Below are 22560 nucleotides of genomic sequence, written 5' to 3'. Positions count from 1 at the left end.
TTGCGCAAAAGTGTGCTGTAGGTACATGGAGCTGTTGCACCAACCTTCACCTGACCTGTTGTTTGATAAAGCCATTCTCTTATGCAATTGACTTGTCCCTGCAATAAAAGGGGGATTTATTGTGGAGTACCTGAAATACACTAATGTTGGCCTTTTGTTTCTATATTTTCATAGGCAATCACTCAGGCGTGGTTTTGAGCATCAACTCCAGAGAGATGCACAGTTACCTGGTTAGCTGATATTTGCAGCTGAACACAAAACCCATAAGACTCTTCTCTGTACCATTTTATTTTTCCCTGGTGATGTCACAAAATTGCAAATATGGCTGTAAATGCTGATGGAGAGGAGATTTCATACCAGTCCTGTGGAAAAAAGCATCCATCTTCAGTTACCAAGGGCGAAGGATATGTTGTGTTCACTCTATGGCCTGGGAACTCATCACAATTGAAACTCAAACTATGGTAGCAAATTTGTAGCCCTAGGCACCTTCAATGCCACCTTATTTCTTTTCTGTCTATGCTCTATTTCTTATGTTTATTTTTAGAATGATTGCCTGTAACTTTTTAATTATATTTTTAATTGAGGTATTCAGCAGAAGGCTGGGACTCTTCATCCTGGAAAGGTGATTTTTACACAAGTGACTAGACCAGAACAGATGGTTGGTTGATCACAATGACAATTTTTTTAGGAGGCCAAGTGTTTCTGTGCTGGGAAAGGACTGAGTGAGAGACAAATGCACTCCTAGTTGAGACAAGCTCTTAACTTAAACATGTGTGAGACAATCTAATGAATTTAGGCTTAGGTCCTTCTGTGGATTAAAGGAAGTAAAATGTTAATTAGGATATCTCATAATATATGATCATGCTCTTGTAAGTGTAGCAAGTCCTGACAAACTATCAGCACCAGTATCTCCCCCAGTCCCACCCTGGGTGAAAGAAAAACACCAGCTTGATGCTATTTCCAGACCAGGTGCCTTCACTTGCAGACAGTCATTTCAGTTCCTCTCTCCTTTCTCCTGAGGGAGCACCTCCAGGATGATGGCAGGTGCCAGATGAGTTATCCTGCAAAACCCTGTGCTAGTGGCCTGTCTCTTTTTAAATTTCCAGAGAGTGTAAATACTTCTTTTAAGTAATTTTCTTTGTATGGTTATTTTTTTTAAATTTCCTATTCGGGCAGATGTGCCAGATAGGTCAGAGCTCTCCTCCGGCAATGGCTGGGTAGCACCACCATCTCCTTCCCACTGCATCCCTGTTCGAGATTTCCTCTGGATCTTTGCCCTTGCAGGTTGGAGTGGGCAAACTCTGACCTTTTCCACTAGGGTTAGTTTGACAATCTGAAGTGTCATGGGGAGGATGGGATGGGATTTAGGGGTTCATATTTCCTTCCCATCACCACAGGGTGTCACTCAGTCCCTACCACCGCGGCCCCTATTCCTGCAGGGAGGGCAAGAGAGGGAGGGAGGGGTTTCCGGAGGAGCTGCCTGCAGAAAGGCTGGTGAGTCAGGTCGGTGTTTCCTAATCCCAATTTTGTGAGCTGGGTCAGAGTTTCCTAGTCTTGACTTCTGCATCCCCAGGGAACAGCAGCACAGTGAATCCACCCCCCTCTTGTCTTTTCTCTGCCCTTAATGTCGCCTTGTAGGAAACTGAGTGTGGTGTGATGAGCTTAAAGGGGTGTGCGTGTGTGTGGCACATTGCCTGGAATTAGGATGCTTCTCTCAGAAACCTGTATAATCTCTTTACTTCTTGCCTTTAGAGAATAAATAACTCTGTACTCACTGAATGTCATACTGATGCTAGGGACGAGCTCGCACACCACCTTGTTTAAGAAGTATACAGATAGCTAATTACATCATCCAGAATAAGCAAACAGAAAATAATGAATGCTAGTAAAATAGAAAAGAACTGTCTTAAAATTATTATATGCATTGGAGTCATTCTTCCATGTAGCTGTGGATATCCTAGAGTATATTGTCATCAAATGCAACGGACTGGGGTGTAATAATTCAGTGTAGTACTGTAGGCTCTCACAAACCCCATAAGATGTATGTGTAAAGCACAAGAAAATCTAGCTTATAAACTTACTGTAAGGAACTAGGTGGAAAAGTTAGAGTGAAGATTCTGAAAAGCACTTGCAAACTGCTCAGGAAGATAATTTCAAAAATTGTTCTAAAATTTCTGCCTATTTAGTTGTATAGTGCCATGTAAATTTATTAACAGAGAAATACTGCTGCATTTGACTGTTGTATGCCAGACTGTGTGGAAATCCAAGGTCTTAAAGGTATCTGAGTCTGAGTTTCTTGAAGAGAAGTGCAAATACAAAATGTGCTGTGCATTGGAAACTTTCAGGATTGTTGCAGCAGGGGCTTCCCATCCTCACCAGCTCTCCTTGTTTTTTCTAGGGGAATGAGCTGGAGCAGAGAATAAAATAGTATTACAAACATCTTACTTGTGAAATAAAATCTGAAGTGGGTTATTTGTATGGGGCAGGTGAGTGGCAAACCACCCTCATGGAAAGGGATGGGATGGAAGTTCTATCTTGGGATTGTTCTACATGGTTAGTCTGATTGGCAAAGGACTCTCTTGGAACTAGGTCACACATCTAATTTATGCTTTAACAGCTACTTTTATACATTTAATTCGGGCTGATTTGTGTCTCTGATCACAGGAGTCTTTTGGAACACAGTAGAATATTGTTTGGTACTCTAATTAACACTTAGCACAATATAGTGCCTGTAATAATGTTTTTCGATGCTAATTAATTTGATTCATGCACTACTCCTGTGAGGTTGGTCATGTCTCAAAAACACTGTTTTCTAAAGAGATATTGGTATTGCTGTAACTTTATTAATAATACCCAGCAGATAATAAAGGAAGCCCTTGATTTCCCTGCAAGAATAACTTTAAAACAAATTATTTTAAAACTGAGAAAATACTGTTACCATTTTCTAGTGCTAGATTTCAAATCTCTTGAACTACATCCATGATATCTTACCATTTTATCCTTTAAATTAATCTAAAATCCTGATACATTTGTATTCAGAAACAAGTTACTTCTATGCACAAGTGCTAGTTACACATGCGTGCACACACACATACAGTATTTTTATATGTTAATCAAATTTATTAGTAAAGACTTTGGGCAAGTTATTTAACCTGTACATGCCCCAGTTTCCCCACCTATAAAATGGGGCTGATAGTAATTACCTACCTCACAGGGGTATTGTGAGGCTAAATTAATTACTGTTAGTTCAGGATTGTCACAGTCAAAGAATTTTGTGAGCATAAAGTATTAATGGTTTCACTTTCTTTGTTTTACTTGTAATTATTACTGTTCTTAAAAGTAGTCTACTGAAACCAGCTGCAATTATGTATAAATTAAAAAAAAAATGCATAATCCAAAAAAGGTACATCACTGGTAAAAAAAAAGGTAATTTTATTTAAACACTGTTATTGGAACATATGGTTATGTGGTAGCACTACAACATTGACTGTGATTTTGCTGTTACACCGTAATATCTTCAACTTACCTTTCTTTAGTGTTATTTGATCAAAAACCATATAAAAATGGGTACAGTGGTATTTATCAGCACTGGTATTGAACTATACTGAAACCAACAAAACTGGCAGTGCACAGGCCTCATTTGCATCTTTGGCCTTCTTAAACTCTGATGTATTTGCAATTTCAAAAACACCCTGTACTTTTCAGAGTGCGCCAAACAGTATGATCTGAAGGATTCTAACAGATCTGTCAAGATTTACAGCTTTCCCTTTTGACATTGAATGTTTTATATGGCTTTTGAATGGTCCATCCATATAAAGTACTCAGAAATGCTCAAAGGACATTTAAGGAAAATCTACACAGTGTTAATTTCTCAAAAGTAAAGCAATATAAACCAGTGTATTTTTGTACTCTGTAGAATAGGGTTGTGTAAATGGCTGTGAAGAAATAGAAGGTACCAGCCTGAGGCAAGATGTTATCATCTCCAATTCAAATCCAATTTCTTGGAATTATTTTATGATATTCTTATTGAATTATATGCCTCTTGATGAGTGTTCTTCTTTCAATGACTGGTGTAAAGAGGAGTAAACTGTTTATTGATGTAAAGTAGATGATTGGTTAAGTTACTGTCCTCTAGACAAATACAAATCAGTGCTTTGCCATTGGTAGTTCCTAGTGCAAAGCAGGTTTCATATGACATGATTATCCTGGTTAGCTGTGTTTTAGGTCCTTAGTGGGAATGGTCTACCTACTGTATGCTGTGTCTTTAATAGAGGTCAATAGAATGGATCTGCAGTAGTTTCCATCCTCCTTACACAAACACATGCTCAAAGAAATGTTTGGGAAAAAGAAAAGAAGAAAATATTTATAAGAAATTAAATACATGCATTGTTTGCAGTAACTTTTTGGTGATGAACCAGTGGTTCTGATAAGCTTTGAATTTCTAGTGTTATTTCAAGTCAAATACAATGTTGCTAAGTTGATAGAATCGATGACAATTTCAGTCATAGATTTTTCCTATGTTTCCTATAAAAGAGGTTTTGTAATTTTTCACTAATGAGACTTTGGAGGTGTGGGGGGGAGAGAAACTAAGAATTTTATTTCATTGCACGGTCCCTGTCAGTTGAAGTTATTATAGTTGTTTTATTGTATATTGATTGATACCACTGTATTGTTTCCATCTTCATTTTTTATTTCAGCTTTTTAGATGAAAGTAAGTTCTCATTTCTCTCAAAATATTGGCTTTCCACCAGGAAGAAATTTATAAGCATTTACCTTTATAAACATTGATTTTTAAGATGCAAAATTTGTTGTGTCTTATAAGTCCATCCAAAAAGCTGCTTCCTGGCTCATTTTCTCTGTTCTAGTCCCAGTTGCACATTGCTTCTACAACTTTCTTCAAGAGAGTGGCATATAGCCGAATCATACTAGTCTGAGAAAGTATTTTTAAAACTTTCATTAGAATGTCATTTGATTGACTGTAAGTAGGTCTGGTCAGATCGTTTTCTTAATGTCAAGTTTGTATTTTCATGTTCCTTATTTCCTTTCAGTATCTCAGTATTAGCCCTTTCAGTGCCATTTAAATTCATGTTTATTCCTGTGATGTTTTCACTTTTTTTTAGTCTATAATCAGCGAAGTGACAAATAACTTAGACCCTCAGTTAGCTTTTACAATTTATAGCCTAACCCTGCAGTCTTTGGGAAATGTCAAGCTGTGCATTCTTAATTTTTTAATCTTCTGTCCCAAGTTAGCCCTTCTACCTGATTGATCACCTTGGCAGCATTGCCTCCAATTCTCTGTGTAACTTCAAGCTGGAGGGGGTGCAGAAGGGTTTCTCAGTGTCGAGGTGGACTAGAACAGTTCATTTCCCATGTCTGAATGGGAACATCATGCAGACAAAGTTTTTATTTTTCCCCTCTTTTCAAATATGTTGCATAAGCAGAGAGGATACTTACCAACAGGGAAGGAAGAACCTGTAATGGTACTTCAGGCTGCTCTGAAGGCTAAAGAATGCATTTCTCTTTGAATGTTTTTCCACTGAAATTGATACATACGGCAAGTTAGTTATATGATTTTTAATAAGTGAGATCTCATTTCCATAAGTCTTCAGTCCCATCCTTTTTCCTCCTGTTAAATGGAGTAGCAGATTACTTACAATATGAATTGTGGAGCCATGTATGACTTTCATTCTTTTGATTCCTTTTCTTTCCTTATGTGAAGCTTGTCATCATTAGAGTTTTCAGGTAGTTTATGTGCTGGTAGCTGAGATGATCTTCTGTAAGACAGTATCTAACACAAGAAATGCTGGAAGGCTTAGAAATATGTACTCTGAAATGATATATGACATAGCTGTGTGAACAAAATCCTTATCAAAGAGCTGTTACGGTTTGTATTAAATACTTTTTAATAGTATCTCTAAAAATACATGTTCTTAATTGCAAACTCTTTGTCTCTGTCCTTCCAGATTGATTTTCTTTTAGAAGTGACATTTACTAGCCCTGACAATAAGTAGATTCTTCCTTTACACAAGTAATTTTGCTTAATATTATTTCCTTGCAACACCTGAAGGCATTACACAAACTTCAGCTTTATTGATCAGACTTGATTTCTGAGTTTCTGTAGAATTTGCATCTCTACAATGATTACTTGCAATACAGTAGACATAAAGCCCTGTTGAGCAGCAATAAGACGCAGCAGTACATGGCACCGTTTAAATAATATGCCTTTTTTGCACATACTTTTAATGGCATAATGAATATATTAATCACCAGGAAGGCCAGGCGTTCCAAATAACTTTCTTAGCATGTCTTATATTTCTATGTTATTTGTTGCTAATTTTAACCAGCTTTTGATACTTATATTTAGTTCTTACTGACAGTGTCTGCTCTTGCAGATCAAAGCGCATGAATTGGCTTATTCGCTTTTGCTTTAAAAAAGAAGTATTAATTCACACTGCTTATTGATTAAAACAGTTTATAAAAGGAAATCTTTCTGAAATTGTGAAAAAGATATTTTTAACAAGGACAGCTCATACAGAAAAACAGCTGGCTTATATCCATGTGGCTTTTGAGATATTCTTGTTATGGATTAAGAATAGACTGTGCAGAAGAAGACGTGTAACCCCAAACATCAGTAACATGCACGTGGGCCGTTTTCAAATGGTAAAACTAGACTAAAGGAGAATATTATAATACACCACCTATAAGTCCCAGATTCACAGCAGAGCATTTAAATGGTTAATATTACAGAATATCTTCACAAACAAGATAGTAAGGCAATTGCCCAATTCACTGGCTCCATTTGCTTGTGAATACACTCCTCTCTTTGGGGTTAATCTTTTGAGATGCTGAACTCTTCAGAGAAGTCCCTTGCATTGTTTAATTCTTCCAATTCTTTGCTAAGTAACTGGTGACACTTTATAGAAAAGAAAATTCACTCTCTTCTGTTTTTCCTCCTTTCTTCCCCCTCCTTTTGTAGTCCTTTTGTTCTTTTTCATTATTGCTGCTGTTTTTTGTTCTACCTTGCCTGCCTTCTCTTCCTGATCAGTTCTCTACAGTCCACCTTTTCTTCCTTGCTTTTTGTTTTGCTTTATGTTCTGTTTCTGTCTGTGTTTTCATTTGGATATGCACCCTACTGTATCCTGAGTGATAGCAAGAAGAATCATGATCTCTTCCCCCTTCTTGACTTTCCTCTGAGCTCTGCTGTATTACCTGGGTTGATGAGGTTCCCTATGATTTGTCTCACTGCAGTCCATCTTTCCTCTTTCTTTCCTACTTTGGTATCTTTTAATCCTTTCAGTTTTAATTTTGGCTCTCATTTTCTCTAAATCTTTCTGGAACTCTTATCCTTTGCCTTTCCAGAACTTGTCTCAGATGTTTGTCCCAGAGAGCACATGCTTCTAGTTTGAGATGTGGATGAGCGTTGTACTCCCTGAAAGAATAAATAACTAGTATTTCCTGTCTCATCAGTGTATATATTGACCTTGCCATTGGTCTGTAATGAAATTATATATTTAATTGGCAGACAGCTATATCTATTATCTCCAAAATGCCTTTTTCTTCCTCCTTTTGGGTTATGGGGATGAGACATGGTGTTTGCATGGGTTTCCTGGCTGGCTTTGCCAGCCCTGCGATCTGGCAGGTACAGAATTGCAGGAAGGTTGGGCAGAGACACCTTGCCAGACCACTGGGCTGCACTTGTATTTCAGTATGGGAGATGCTGAGACCCAAGTACGTGCACAGCCTTTTAGAGAAATTGTTACAACCTCAAGCTGAAGAAAAGGTGAGGTAAAGAGGGTCCTTTGCTAATAGACGGTTGGGAGCAATTTGACTCGACAGGTTGTGGAACAGGTCTGTATGCAACCTTTCCTAGACGCAGGGACAAATGGCTTGCTTTCAAGTTCCATAAAATACAAGTTTAAATGAAGTAATCTAGTAGATTTGGCAGAATCATCTTATTGGAGGAGCTTGGAGAAGTTAATGGGAATATGATAATAGAAAAGCTCAGCAGTATCTTTGAAGGATAGGGTCTGTGTTAGAGAGGGAGTGTGTGTGAGAGAGTGAGGGAGGGAGGGGAGCACAGGACTAAATAGGACAAGGGAAAGCAGGGAGAAAGTGTTACCAGTGTGTATGATTTTACCACGAGTTTTTGGGTTTGTTTTGTGCAAGCCTTGAAGCTTACTTTAATTTGTAATGGCAACTGTTTTCAGGTTCTTTTTGATGCATAGAGGCTTTAAACCATGAGTATAAATTGATGCAGTTCTAGGAATATGTGAAATTATCACCACTTCTACCTATAATTTAAGACAGATCTGACTCACAGCAACATCTCTCCTGGGGTGCATGGAAAAGAGGTTGCTTCCCAGGAGCCAGGTTGCTTGTATGTGTGCTCCAGAGGTAGCTCCAATATAGGTTTACTTCTTGGAGGACTGTGGGTCATTTGCTAATGGTGTTCCCCCCTAGCACAGCACTGAGCTAGAAGGCAAGGGAGAAGAATTACTTTATAGAGTCTGTGTCTTGAATTTATACTGCTTAAATGTGATTTGCTAGAATACCTCCATGAGCTGTAATTTTATAATATTTAGAGAAGATGAATGGAGTTGGTATAGTATTCCTGAGGGTAACCACCAGCAACTGGAGTTTACTGAACATGTGACTAGAAATTTTAATTTTAGGAACAGAGAGTTCCTCCATTTCATATACACACCAGGCCTTTGAGTACAGCTCCTTTTTTTCATCTGTCACTGACAAGCTGTGATTTATTTCCTCCTGAGTGTAAAGTCATGGATTGTGCTTGCTGCAGTGCAGAAGGCTCTGGAGGGAAAACATAATCAAATGGAGAAGTATTCTTGAATTCTCTCTTGATCCCAGTCTATTCTGAGTTGCTTTTCTCTGACTGTCATTCTGCCAATAAGCTGGGTTGATGTCAAAAGGGGATTAACTAATTTTCATCGTTTTCTGTGTGGCTGAGGAAAAATAAATACAAGAAGTTTGCAGCAGGATAGCAGATGGAAGAGGTGGGGAATTGGATCATCTGGCAGAGTGCTTTGGAAAGCTTCCACTTTTGTGCTTTACTTACCACTTATTTTTACAAATATGTACACCTCACCTCCTATGATTTACCTTTCCATTAAACTTAGATAGGTTTCTTTGCAGAAGGTGGTTTTAAAGAAAATCACCCTAGTGCATTGCAAGTGTGGTTTTAGGAGACATCAAGTCCCTTTCTCACCTAAATGAAATTATCTTAGTATCATTGCTCTGTATTTATGAAGCTGCACTAGGAATATCAGTCCATCCTAGACTGGAGGAATATTTGGAGAGAGAATGCAAGTTGGAATGGGAGAATTTTCCATTTTAAGAGTAAAGGATGAAAAATGGCTTATTTACAGTACATCTGTGGCTGTTTCAGCACAGGTGGGTCCAAAATCTCTCAATCCAGACTTGGACAGATAAATATAGATTTTGCTGGCATTACCCATGTGAACAAAAGGAGAAAAAAATGGTAATTAAACCAAGCCCAAAATCATATTTTTTTTTGCTAATTAGAGCTATAGCTTTTTGTAAATATTTGAAAGCAAATAAAATAAAAACTAGACATATGTCCTGTGAAGATCCACAAAGCATTTCTTGCTACCCTGTTGTTAATGTGGAACATAATTTATTTAGCATTGCAGGGCCAAATTCTACCCTAATTTATGACCAAGCAGTTCCATGGACTTTGTCATTTCAGCTTTGTGTTACAGTAGAATTTCACCCGCAGTGAATTTGAAATGCAGCTGCAGGTTAAAATCAGTCATCTTCCCACTGCACCAGTACTCACACAGGTGACCAACTGATTTTCTTTGTAATTCTTATTCCCATGGTTAGCACAAGAGTAGTTTGGATAGATGTAAGCTAATTACGACTAAGGTAGAACTTGTTTTTTTTCAATACTTGTGACTGCTTGATCAGCAAATGCTTAACACTGTATCTAACTGGATTTCTGACAAAGGGGCTCTTCCAATCCATGTAAAGGCTCTTAGTAGTCGTCAGTATCTTACAGTCCATACCTTTAACATACATGACTACACAGTCCTCTCCTTCTGCCTTTGCACATTCTAATATTTGTGAAAACAGAACATGCCTTCTCCTAATTTTGTTTCAGGTGACCTTGACTTTAAGCAGGTTTCTTTGTATACAGTATCAGGGCTCAAGGGAAGAACGAAATTAATCCATAACTGGTGCATTGTCATAAATGGGGAAAAGTGTTATTTGTATATTTTTGTAAATATGTAACATTTAATGGCAGTTTTGTAGTGACGTGCTGTTTTTGAGAAAAAGAAACAAATATATGTTTGAATATGCTTGACGTAACACTTAACTGTGATCCAATTGCACAAGTAATAGCTTAATCAAAAAGTCTTGTGCAATATGTAGTGCACACACATAACCAAGTATCTGTTAGTGATCCACTACCGAGTTTTTGGCAACTTTTAACAATGGTGATGAACTGTGCAGTACAGATTATCACGGTCTCTTTCAGCTTCCAAACATGTAGCAGGCAAACTACTGTATACGTACCTGTGTACTCCACTGCATCCAAAGGTATGCATTTGTCCTGAGAACCTGCACTCCAGGTTTTTCTTTAATAAAATTTGATTCTAAACTATTGGTTGCTTTGTTTTTCTTGTGAAGCATTTCATGGGGTTTGTGGAGGGGAAATGGTTTAACCAGTCCACAGAGTCTGTGTGTTTTGTCAGTAACTAGCAGTAAAACTATACACCTTCAGCAGCATGAACTCAAAGGCTGCAGCAAACCTTCAGCCTCCTCCTCTTTAGCCACTCCACTTCATTCTCCTATAGTTCAAGTCCATTGCTAGGATAAAAGGGGAAAATCCTTTTTCCACTTTTCCCTAGAAGTGGAGTTTTTGCAGTATAACTGGTGGAGGGTGACACTCTGTGGTGAGACTGAAGCCATGCAGCTGCTGTTCTAGAACTCCACTGAATCAGAGGCTGAACATTTTTATCTAGCTAAAGAATTAAAGAATTCAGCAGGTTTCGGCCTCTCCCTGTAATAGACCACCAGCAACAGAACAAAGCTATATGTGTTCTTCTGCCCCTCCCATGCCTTTATTCCAATCTATTCCATTTTCACTGGCTTTACAGACTACTTACTCCTTGTTTATTCTTTTTTTGTTTATTAACTTTATTAATTTTGCATTGTCTTTATCCCACTCTCTTCCTAAGGAATTGGCTGTGCTATAGAGAAGCTGCATCCTTCTTGCAAAACTGAGGGGTCTGCAAGTCAAAATTTATCCTTAAGTCAGCTATAGCTGTATGCAAGGATCAGGCCTTGACTCAAAATAAAACTGGAGCTACAAATTATATTCAAACCCATACAAAACCAGCCAAGACAAAATCTTCAGAATTGTGCCCATTGGACGTGCCCAGCAAAGATGTACGATACCTATTGCACTCTGCCTACAGTCCTTGGAAATGAAATGCGTGATTATGTAGTGTATTTCTAAAAAGGCCTGGCCCTAGTGTTCTACAGATTTGCTCTTATTGGTCCTGGTAAGTGCTCCCTGCCTTTGCAAAGGTCATTAAATTGCTATGCCTTTCATCCCTGCAATCTGGACGTTCCTTCGTGCTTCAGAGTCTTGAGATGAACTGCTACTGGGGTAGCTCATGTTTAGGGTTGGAACAGTTTATGATTTGGGAGAGGTGGTTGCTGCTTTTCAGCTTGATACAGCACCTTGGCCTTTCCATGGAAAGTCTGACACTGGCAGAATAAAAACTTGATGGTTCTTTTCACCACCTATTGTCCTCAATAGGGAAGAGCAGAGATGTTGCTAAGTGTTGTGGATATGCAATGTGAAGTCTTATTAAACCTCAACCTGGCACAAAGCAGCAACGTAAATTATTATCTACCCTTTTTTTAATTAGGTATAGAAATTTTATAGACTACAATGAAGTTTTAATAGGACAACAAATGTATTATTTATTCACAGAGTGGATATATTTTGAGGATCAAAATTAAAAGTCTGCCCTAGTTCAGCACTTTCTCATGGTCCCTTCTGAAAGATCTGGCAGCTGGAGGAACCTTGTGGTGTGGGCTGTATGACCCTACCCTGTGGCACACCATGCTAAATGTGAGGCTGGGTTCAGAAATGAAGATTGAGGCTTTCCCTACTTGTGTAGCTCAGCTAGGAAACATTTCAGTGGTTGTCATCTTAGGTTCTCTAATCCTATATTGTGGCTAGCTGAGACTTTAAACTGCAGTTTATCTCTACAAAAGCAGCCTGTTGAATCTCAAGTGACAACATTTCATTTTCAAAATTTAGTGCTCTGATATAAATAAAAGCAAAACTAAAAGAAACCCTAAAGTTGCTTATTTTTAGTGATGTTCCAACAGTTCTTTCCAAGGAAAGCTCCTGAGTTGGAAGGGCAGGAGTGAGAACAAACACAGCCAAGCTGTTCCCATAACTGAGACACCAAATGAAACTTTTTAATACTTAACCTGAAGGGCTACTTTACTTCAGAAACCAATTTCCGTGGGAAAAAAGAATTACGATAATCACTTCACTTCTGTTTTCTTTACTGTCCTCATCAAAGTCATATTAATTGCTTGACTGTTTTGTAGTTTAACTGGTTTCAACATCATCATAAATTATGTCTCTATAATATGCTCTGTAATAATGCTCTGAGGCACAAACACCAGCCAGTATTATTTCCTGTTTTTCATTAAGACACTGACTCTCTTCCATTTTTTTCTTTTTGTGATTTATGCCTTGAAAGATGCTTTGCTTTCTTATGAATTCATCTGCTGTGGTGAGAATGATACTGCACTCTGACCCACATGGCTTTCAAAAGCTGAAGCAAAATGCTACAGATATTGTTCAGTGTATTTTGAAAGTGATAAAAGGATCAATTCTCACCATTACAGCATTATACCAAAAGCTGATCCCAAAAAAATTCAAGATCAGCAATACATGCTAAAAATCCTAAGCAATAATTAAGTGACAGCAATTAACAGTCTATTTAAAAATAAATAATTAAACCAGGAATTAAGATTTTCACTCATGTTCAACTTGGGACCATGTAGCTGTAATCCTACTGTGCTATAATTCTACAAAATTTAATGGGAAAATTATTTCTTTATCATCACTGAAGAGGAATATCCTTGGTAAGATTTCATTTTTTCCAGTTATTTAATAAATTGTGAAGGAATAATATTGCATTGCCTTGATCTTAAGACAGCTGCTTGCTTTAAAAGTGAAACTGAAAAAAATTGTTTTATAGAAGGGAATGTTTTTGTAACTGCTGGTGGGAAAAAACTAAATATTTTTCTATGAAAGGAAAGTTTCATTTATCAACAGCAATATGGCAGGGGAACATGGGGAAGCACGAGGACCCTAAACAGAACATGCTTCCAGCCTCCATCTACCCTGGAGTTGGACCTTTGTGCTTCAAAGCAGGTAGCTTTGTGTTTGATAGCCTTCAGTAATTACTTTCTGCCATGAATTTGGCTTATTGTTTATGGACCCATATAAGCTTTTAGCATCTGTAAAATTCAGTGACAAGTTCTGTAGCTGAATTGGGCAGTGAGTGCAAGCACGTCTGTGCAGTTATTTTGAACCTGCCCAATAATTTTGACACCCTTATAGTTTGTACTCTTAATGACAGGGACTATTTCATCCCCCAGTTTTATAACCTTTTAATGTAGTCCATTCCCTCCTCAAGATTCTCCCCCACCCCCCACCAGGAATGACCTTATCTTTGTTTTCCCCTTGAATTTCACTGTAAGATCAATAGTATTTTTTCTTGTCTGGAGAGGTTGCTATGCCCCTTGTACCACCACCTATAGAGTTTATTTATTTATGGCACTCAGTGCCCAGACTTTGAATTATGTCCTATAGGCCCAAAAGCAGATGACTGAGGTATCAGCAATGCAGGTAGTTTTTGGTTTTTTAGCATTTGCAAGTTGTACAGCTCAGACAGGGCCTAGAGCTATCTGCTACATTTTAGACCACAGAAGTATGCCAGCTTTTTTTTTTTTCTATTGTGTTTTTGTATTTATTTTTTGCTTGTTTTGCTGTTTTGAATTTTTGTCCCTAACTGTTGTTACTATGCAGTACATGGACCTAACTTATAACTCCATACTGATCTTGGAGGCTGTTAATTACAAAAAGGAAACCAATCAACTACTTTCTAATATTGCTTCCCTCAGTTTGGGAAAATGAAATGTTATTTTCTATTTCCTACATTTGGTAATAATTGTGGTGTAATAGGAACAAGAGCAGAAATCTAAGAAAAAAACCAAGAAGTAATTATGGCTTAACACTTTTCAATGTCATCTGTCAGTTGCCTGTAAGGAACTGCTATATTCACCTTTAAGTAGCCTGGTAATCAACTCAGTTTGATTTTAATCCACTTTCATTTCTTAGGGGTAATTTTAAATGTTTTACATTTTGCATAATTTATTAATAAGAGTTGACATCTAAGCAAACTGATGCAGTCACACAAGGCAAGAGGAAACCGCTGCTATGAGCACTAAATACATTGAACTTCCACTTTCCATGGTTGAGTGAGTCCTCAGATAGACAGCATTCAAGTTGCAGAAGGTCACTGCTCAGTTAAATGGGAGCACAACTGATAGCAAAAAATATTCATTATAACCCGTCCAAGCATTGCCCAGCTGACTGGCACAGCAGAATGGGACTCAGCTGAGGCTGACACTTGTGGGAGACTTGATAAGGTGTCACCAACTTCTCATACAGACAAATACCAAGAAACAACAACGCAAACCCTTCTTTTCTTGACAGGTAACTTTATTAATAATGGTCTTGGATCTGTCGCACCTACCAGGCGCCAGTCTTTTTTCACACTTTGCAAGAATTTTCTGAAGAATAAACTAGAAAGGCATAAAGTTAACTGAAGCTACTAAGACACACATTTGAAGGTGGGGCTATTTTGGGACTTTTGTTTTTGTGTTTTTGTTTTTTTTTAACAGAAGTTTCCATGAATGTGTGTCAAAAAACTTAAATACATTGAGAAATACAGTAGAAAGACTATATTTACAGTCAATTATAATGGGCACTGCCAACATATCCAATAACAAAAATAAAACAAACCCTTTTTTTTCATGTTTCTTTCATGCTTTTTTCACAGAGATTTTTTTTTAAATATGATTTTGTTTTTTAAAAAATACAAGAAGGAAATAATTACATTCTTCATATGAGAACATTATCTTACAACATACACCCTGGGCCAATTAATTTGAAAGTGTCTAACAAAACTTGATACTAAATTAATATTCTCCATTTGAAAAACCAAATTGCCACAATCATCTCATTAAAAAAAACCACCTTCGATCCCCCAAAATTATGATCTGGTTTTTTTTTTTAATTATTAAAAAAAAAGAATTACCCATTAAAAAAATAATTAAAAGCACTTGGTACAGTAACAGGTGTTTGGTGAGGAAGCACGAGTGTAACATTTTCTAAAAAGACATAGAAATGGTTCAAGATACGAATTTTCCTTTAAAACAAAAGTCATGCTGCTCTATGGCTGAGTTTACCTGGTGATCTTGAAATCCAAAAATGGTGAAAATACAAGCTCTGTTGCTCTTTATAAAAAATTGTGCATCAATAGTACTATTCAAGACAACAGAGTACATTTCACAGCACCGAATGTGGTCTATAGACCTTGGTTATTTCCCAAGGTTTTTGGCTTTCCTCCTTTCAAAACCTTGGCCATTATATAGAATACACTAATGCAAATTGCAGTGGTACCAATGCACTTATACAACAGAGACATACAATTACAGCACGTGCCAGGCTGGGGGCAGTGGTGGCTTTATGGAGCCTTTGCTGGAGGAAGAGTGAAAGCTGCTTAATTTTGCTGTCAGCCCCTGCTGCAGCAGGCCTTGTTGGTGCTGAGGGTGCTACAGGTGCTGAGGGTGACCTGCACCTCTGGCAGAGCTGAAGGCTGCACCACCAGGGCTGGGGTTGTGTGCACAGCCCCAGCACCACACCATTCTGTCTGCTTGGGCAGAAACGTACACACATTTATCTCAGGCATAGATTCCTTGTCCTTGCGAAGGAATTAATTTTTTTTTTTCCATGGGATATAGGGGATGGAAAATAAAATACCAATTTTGGGTAAACAAGACAAAGTGATTTGGCTTTTGACTACTCTGCATTACTTGATGCGGGACCACTTCTTAATGGTAACTGTTACATCATTGCAAACGTTGACTAGAAGCCTAATTTGCATTATAAATATGTACAGATATAAATTAAATATTTATTGCAATATACAAATAAATAACTTAATTTGAAATAAAAAGCCTAAATGAACTTACTTTTGCTTCAAATTGTTTCTGCTATTATTTGTGGGAATTTGATGCTGTTTAGTCCATAGTCATACAGCACAGAATGTGCCCTCTACTTAGAGAGTTAGTAAGTAGATGACCTAAAATAGTAATAAAAAATTGTGTTTTCAGTGAAAACCATACTGACATTTGCTTTTCTACTGTATCTGCATTCCTGCAGCACTTTGTACAAAGCATAGTCCCAAGAGGCAAAAAGCCTTTTTTCATGCTGGGCTCCATTTCTATGCTGCTGAAGTCAGTGGGATCCCTGGCACTAATTGCATTTGGGAACAGGACACAGCCCTGTCTCCCGTCTGCTATCAGGTCCTTTTGAAAGCTTTGTGTCTTCAAATCCCACCAACTCCTGCGGGAAGTTCTCTGGCATCCAGCTCAGCTGAGAATCCCAGTGTATGCTTCACGAGTTGCACACACCCTTTCCTAAAGGTAAGAGATAATCTATAGGTGTGGCCATAAAGGGATGTGATCCTTGATAACTGCTGCCTTGCCAACTTCTGTGATTTTAACTGCAGTCTTAACTAACTATCAAGACTCCAGCCCTAACATCTGTGATTATCTCAAAATATGAGTAGTATTTTAATTTTTTTAATTAAAGTAATTTTCTAATCCTCAGTTGAGGAGGAAAAAAATCTTGAGAGTAAGATTGAAGACTCTCCAAAGGCTTAAAAAAACACAGAGAAAAACTTAAAAGAGGCCATCTTATTATACAGTTTTCCTCCTCCCAACTTTTAAAACCAATCTTGAGATTTTGAAGGACTTCAGCTGGCAATTTACTGCATATAATTTCTCAGGAGTGACATGGATGGAGACAAAGAAAACCAGACTAAAATGAAAGATGTTGTTTCCTAGTAAACAGAAATTGATTCATGTCTGAGAAAATCCCCAATTCTTTGTAAAATTGTTTATAAAAGAGTCTGAAAATTATCACCTTTTCAGTCCATCTTCCTCTAAAATAATAGCTGAGGTCTGAAAAGACGAAGGAAACTAAGTACAGCAGTGTTCTATAACTCAAGTTTAACAATACTATATTATAAAAAACAAAACAAGACTGACTGCATAAGTTATTCTGAGTTGCCATTATCTGTTGAGAATTATTTTCAATTATTTTTTTTCTTTTTCGAAAAGCATAGAAAAGAAGAAGTATCTAAAAATACCTGTTTGCCTTTTAAAAAAATCAGGAACGAGTCATAGTTCAAGAACGTGACCTTTGAAAACGACTGGTGCTTCAAAACATTAATAAAAAGAACGTACAAAAAAGCATTTTTTTTTCCCAAGTTTGGCAGCGTTTTATCTCCCAATGACAAAATCATCTGTCTAAAAAGTATCCAAAAAATGCCTCACAGCTGAGTCGTGTCATCCCGCGGTCTTGCACCAGCGCGGAGGATGGTGGCACTGCAGCGCTCCCGCGTTCTCAGCCTCGCAAGCCTCGCTGCTTCCGTGGTTACGTTTCTTCAGTTTTCTTTTGCCACGTGAACAGCAAAGCAACTGCTAGTGAGTAAGAGCTTACTCTGTGTCAGACCTCAAAAGTCAGTTTTAACCTGTAAGAGTTAACGATTTCACGCTGGTCTTTAGGCACCATCTTCAGCAGCGTTCAGGTGGTCTGACGTGATAGAATCAACACTGCTGGTCTGTGCTGTTTCAGCAAAGTAAACTTTCAACTGTGACTTTTAATTACTGTGGTTGGTTTGGGTTTTTTTTGGTTTTCATTTTCTTTACCAGTGAAGTTGGAAATAAGGAGTTACAGCTAATAAAAAGGGGCACACGTAGTTACACAGCAATACAGTAGAGGGAATACAGGCGAATTAGCGCCAAGCTACCATTAACTTAACAGAATTATAAAACTTGCTATGTTGTGTCGCTTGAAATGACCTTTCAGATGAGTCTTTTGCAGCCTATGTCTTGGTCTGTAATAGGTAAGGCCTTTATGGAAAGTGAGTGGTTTTGCTACCTTTATGTTCCATTTTTCATCTCCCATTCCTGGAAAGAGGGGGAAAAAAAAGATAGAGAAAATGTTAAAGAAATCAGGATATTTCACTGATGTCATTGGATCTGCTAAGCCACAGTTGAGGTCAATGACAGTTTTTCCATTAACTATGCTGGATCCAGCCCACAAATTAGGGAACACTAACAAGCATGTCCTGATAGTGTCTGTGCACAGCCTCCACCCCTCCGCAACTATATACAGCAACTTTTTCTCTAGCGCAGTGCAAATAAGCCATGTTTGTTTCCTGCAAGGGGTACTTCTGGAGCAATTTGCACTCCACAGTTGGTGTAAAGCACTCAGCTAAGGGAGAGGCTGATTTAAGCTCTCTAACTCATTTGCATGAGACAGCAGGAAGCCCTCAATATCTCTCAGAGCTGATACCAAGTGACTGCTTTACTGCTCTTCAATTTTTTTATTATGAAATTCATGGCAGACACATATTTCCATGGCTAAAAAGAGCAACTTACTGAGGCAGAGACCAACAGGCAGGGTAAAGAAAAACAAGTTAGCCTGCATTGCATTTGTTTCCCTTATACATAATCCAAATTGAGCTATTGCTTGGCAAGTTGAAGAAATCATTTTGCCTATCTGTGCCTCAGTTTCTCTACCTGCTAGCTGAGAACAAGGACACCTACCAACCAAAGCAAAACATGTAAACTATAAAGCTTTAATTTATATGTCTCAGAGCAAGGTACTGCCATTTATTCCACCACATAAGTGGTGTAAGTGGCTATAGCTAAACACCCAGTTAAATAAAACTTGTGGCTATCGAGTGACACCTCAGTATTTCCTAACAGTACTTGGGAGCAGAAGAGCTGAAGAGGGATGGGCTCAGTTTAGGACATCCACACTGTACCTACTCCCTGAATCACACTCTTACAGCCATCAGGAACTAATAAAGATCTGTAGGAGGTGGCCTCTGGCTCAAGCAATCCCCATGGATCAACCAACCGCCCAGCTGCTCCTCGCCAGGAAGGCACAGGGGACTGCAGATTCCTCCCCAACCCATCTACTCTGCAGAGACACTCTGCAGGCAGCCTGCTGACTTGGCTCCCAACCTGGATTCCTGAATTTAACACTCATTCCACAACATTCAAGAGCTCTGGCTGAAAACCATTACTTATGCATGTAAATTGCTGTTTCTGCTGCTGAAAGCAATAAGAGCATTAGTTTGGCTAAACAGCTGCATGACCATGACACCTCTTCAACTGTTGTAAAACAACAAAAAAGATCACGGTGGCTGCTTTAGCAATATGAAGGAAAAAAAAAATTGTGAGTTTGAAGCAGGTAGTGAATAACTTCTTTTGTTTCCAAACTTGTAGGGTTTCTTTCCTTCATTTAAATGCTGCTTTTATTAAAAGACAATATATTTTGAATATTCAGTTTTACTTTTCAAATTATGGTAAATCTAAATTTAAAACACAGTGTTGATAAAAACAAGATTACTTTGAAAAGTCTATTAAATGTATATTAAGCCTTGAAAACAGAAGTGTCTTTTGCAGGTGCAAAAGGAACTTTTTCTTTGTTTCTGTTGGTCCAGCAGATTCACACCAATGAAAGAATGTTTAGGTCAACACTGACACACTGACTGGGAGCTGGGAAACTGGGAGAGCTCCTTTTCTTCTCCAGTCCCTGATCACAAACAAAATGTAAGCTGCTGACATTCACCAGCCCACCAGTTTTGAAAACAAAACAGAAATAATAAATTCGGTTTTCTTGTTTTACATAACAATTTAGTTTTAGAAATTAAATTGATATGTGAAATGTTTAAATAACTTTTTTCTTGTACACAAGGATATTTGGATCATTTTACTTCTCTAGGAATGTTAATGCAGAATATTGTTTTCCATATTTTAATACAGTCTCCACTTCCAGCCAAATACAGATTAAAAAAATTGCAATTAAAATGCCTTCTGGCTTCTTAAAAATATGCATAATTGCTTTCTAAAAAAAAATTTAAGGATACTTACAAACGGAAAAGTTAAAAAATCCAAATATATGTATGCGTATATGGGCATATGTATACTGTATGTCCTAAACAGTCAATGCACAAATTCCTGCCAGTTCTTAAATTTAACACTAGATCTGTCTTAATGCTTCTCTCTGTATTTTCTTCTCATGTCAGTGCATCTGAGAGGAGAAAGCTTTTGGTGACACAGCTTCCAAACCTGCTGTCCCAGCAGGGAGACACAGGGTGCTGCTGGTTCGTGAGCACAGCAGTGACACAAGGGTGGCTGGTGACAGGCTCAGCATCCTCCGTGCAAGGAACGGGCAAGAAGGGAGGCATTCGGTGCATTCAAATACATACCAGGGGAAAAAAACCCCCCTGTAATCTGACATTCTGAACGCTTATACAACTCCCTCATAACACCGGGAGATGTGCTGGGGCTGAAGATGCAAGCGCAAGCACAGATGTGAAATCCGTTTCACTCCCACATACTGCACTGACATCCATGCGTGGAGAGCCAAGTTCTGCTCTGGGATACTCACGTGTGACGCCCTTCCCTTAGCCACATCTATAAGGCCTGGGCTCACTCGTAACTGCAAAAGGCCAAAAGAATTGAAAGCCAAATTCCACCCCCACACGTGTACAGCTGCCACCCCTGAAAGTGGGGCGTGCTGCAGATCCATACCTGATAGCAGGCTTTGGCTGCAGCTCCTGCCAATGGGCTGAGTACAGCTTGGGTTGCACTATCTAATTCAGCAAAATTTCACTCTTAATATTTTGTGCCTGAGTTTTTAGGAAAGAGCTGTTAAAGCTGAATTGGATACTTTGAGTTGTTTTTCCCAGCATGGGAAATATGCTTAGTTGCTCCATATCCTTTTTGATTAGCCTAATTCTATATCCAAGATTCCTCTACCAAAGAGCTTGACCAGCTTGTTGTGCCATCCAAAGTACAGCGACATGAAACAATGCAGCAGTGTTTTTCCTGTATGGTATATGCTGAGCATAAAAAATGTACTACAGCTGGAAGGTATCCTTTACATTAGAAATGTTTAGGTTTTTATAGTGCTCTGATTCCTCCAGCTGTAACGATTAGATGGCTGGATTTAATGTGCCTGTCCAGCACAAATCCACGCTCCTGTTTGTAAGGACTGTGGTCTGCTAGACCACATTCCTTGAGTAATGCTGCGCTAACATCCACATCTAAGACCAAGTGTACAGTTAGAGATGATCTCTTTATGAGACAGATTAGGGTATAATTGAAATATACAGATAAGCTTTAGAGCACATAAATCCTTCTTCAGGTTTGAAACACAAGCAGAAAACTTCAAAGTTAGAAACTGAACTGAAACCTATTGCAGCAAATATAATTATCCTTTGTTGAATTTAAATGAATCAGGTTAACTGGTAGAACAAAGCAGTTGATGTCCATGGAAGGTGGTAGAAGGAAGGTTAGAAAGTTCTCTCATAACGTGTAGCAGGAGAAATAATTCTATTATAATAATTTAATAATAAAATAATTTGTTGAGATGCTGATTTTTCAGTATCTATTCCATTTACGTGCCAAGCTCATGCTCAGACACTATAGATGTATATAATCCATGAATACATGTAACAAAAGTTACTTAAAGAAATCCAAATACAGAAGACATCAATGTTTTGAAAAAAAAAATAGCCTGCACGAAAGACAAGTGTTTATGATTATCATTTTTTCTAATCACAATTAGAAAAAAATCAACAAAAGCCTGGGTCCAACGCTATTACTGTCACCTTTGGTTATGTGCTGCCCACATGCTTATGCTGTTAGCAAATTTAGCCCACAAGAATGGTCATACAAATCCCATTTCAACTAAAAAACAAAAGTTAGAAAACTAAGAATACAAGAGAGCTGCAAATTTCAATCTGCTACTTGTGAGACTAAAATTAATTCCGCTTCTACTTTAAATGTACTTTAAGAGTAGATACTTGCACAACACATTGTTGATTATTATAATATACAGCTATTTTGCTCTTGCACTGTCTGGCAAAGATCAGACCCAATCTTGTGTTATTTCCAATCACTTACTATAACAGAGCCCTTTTAACCACTTCTCTGCTATACAGATTAGTGGACAGATAGACTGTCTACACCACAGACCACTTAACCTTGCATGTAAAATCAATAAAGGAACAGAGAAAAACATGTAATGAGAGTAGAATCAAATCTGTCTCCCAAACTACTTACCAATTCTGCAAAAGATTCCCCCAAATCAGCAGTATTTAT

At 38.0% G+C, this 22560-nt stretch overlaps 2 protein-coding genes across 14 annotated transcripts in view; one reads left to right on the top strand and one right to left on the bottom strand.

Moving 5' to 3' along the window:
* Positions 1-10642, top strand: part of SORCS2 (sortilin related VPS10 domain containing receptor 2) — a 598972-nt gene extending 588330 nt beyond the window's left edge. For all 9 annotated transcript variants that reach the window (XM_032685842.1, XM_032685841.1, XM_032685845.1 and 6 more), the window contains one exon: positions 175-10642. In XM_032685842.1, coding sequence (XP_032541733.1) covers positions 175-198 — 24 coding nt within the window. In that variant the 3' untranslated portion in view covers positions 199-10642. The remainder of the gene's footprint in view (positions 1-174) is intronic.
* Positions 10643-14785: 4143 nt separating this feature from the next.
* AFAP1 (actin filament associated protein 1) overlaps positions 14786-22560 on the bottom strand; it is a 116100-nt gene continuing 108325 nt past the window's right edge. For 3 of the 5 annotated variants that reach the window (XM_032686419.1, XM_032686422.1, XM_032686420.1), the window contains 2 exons: positions 20843-20893; positions 14786-18345 (listed from right to left, as the gene is read on the bottom strand). In XM_032686419.1, the coding sequence (XP_032542310.1) occupies positions 18319-18345; positions 20843-20893 (78 nt within the window). In that variant the 3' untranslated portion in view covers positions 14786-18318. The remainder of the gene's footprint in view (positions 18346-20842; positions 20894-22560) is intronic. The other 2 variants (XM_032686421.1, XM_032686423.1) reach the window with 1 other exon arrangement.

This window comes from Chiroxiphia lanceolata, chromosome 4 (assembly GCF_009829145.1).
Source record: "Chiroxiphia lanceolata isolate bChiLan1 chromosome 4, bChiLan1.pri, whole genome shotgun sequence".
NCBI classification, from domain to species: domain Eukaryota; kingdom Metazoa; phylum Chordata; class Aves; order Passeriformes; family Pipridae; genus Chiroxiphia; species Chiroxiphia lanceolata.
This window is presented reverse-complemented; position numbering and strand designations above follow the sequence as displayed.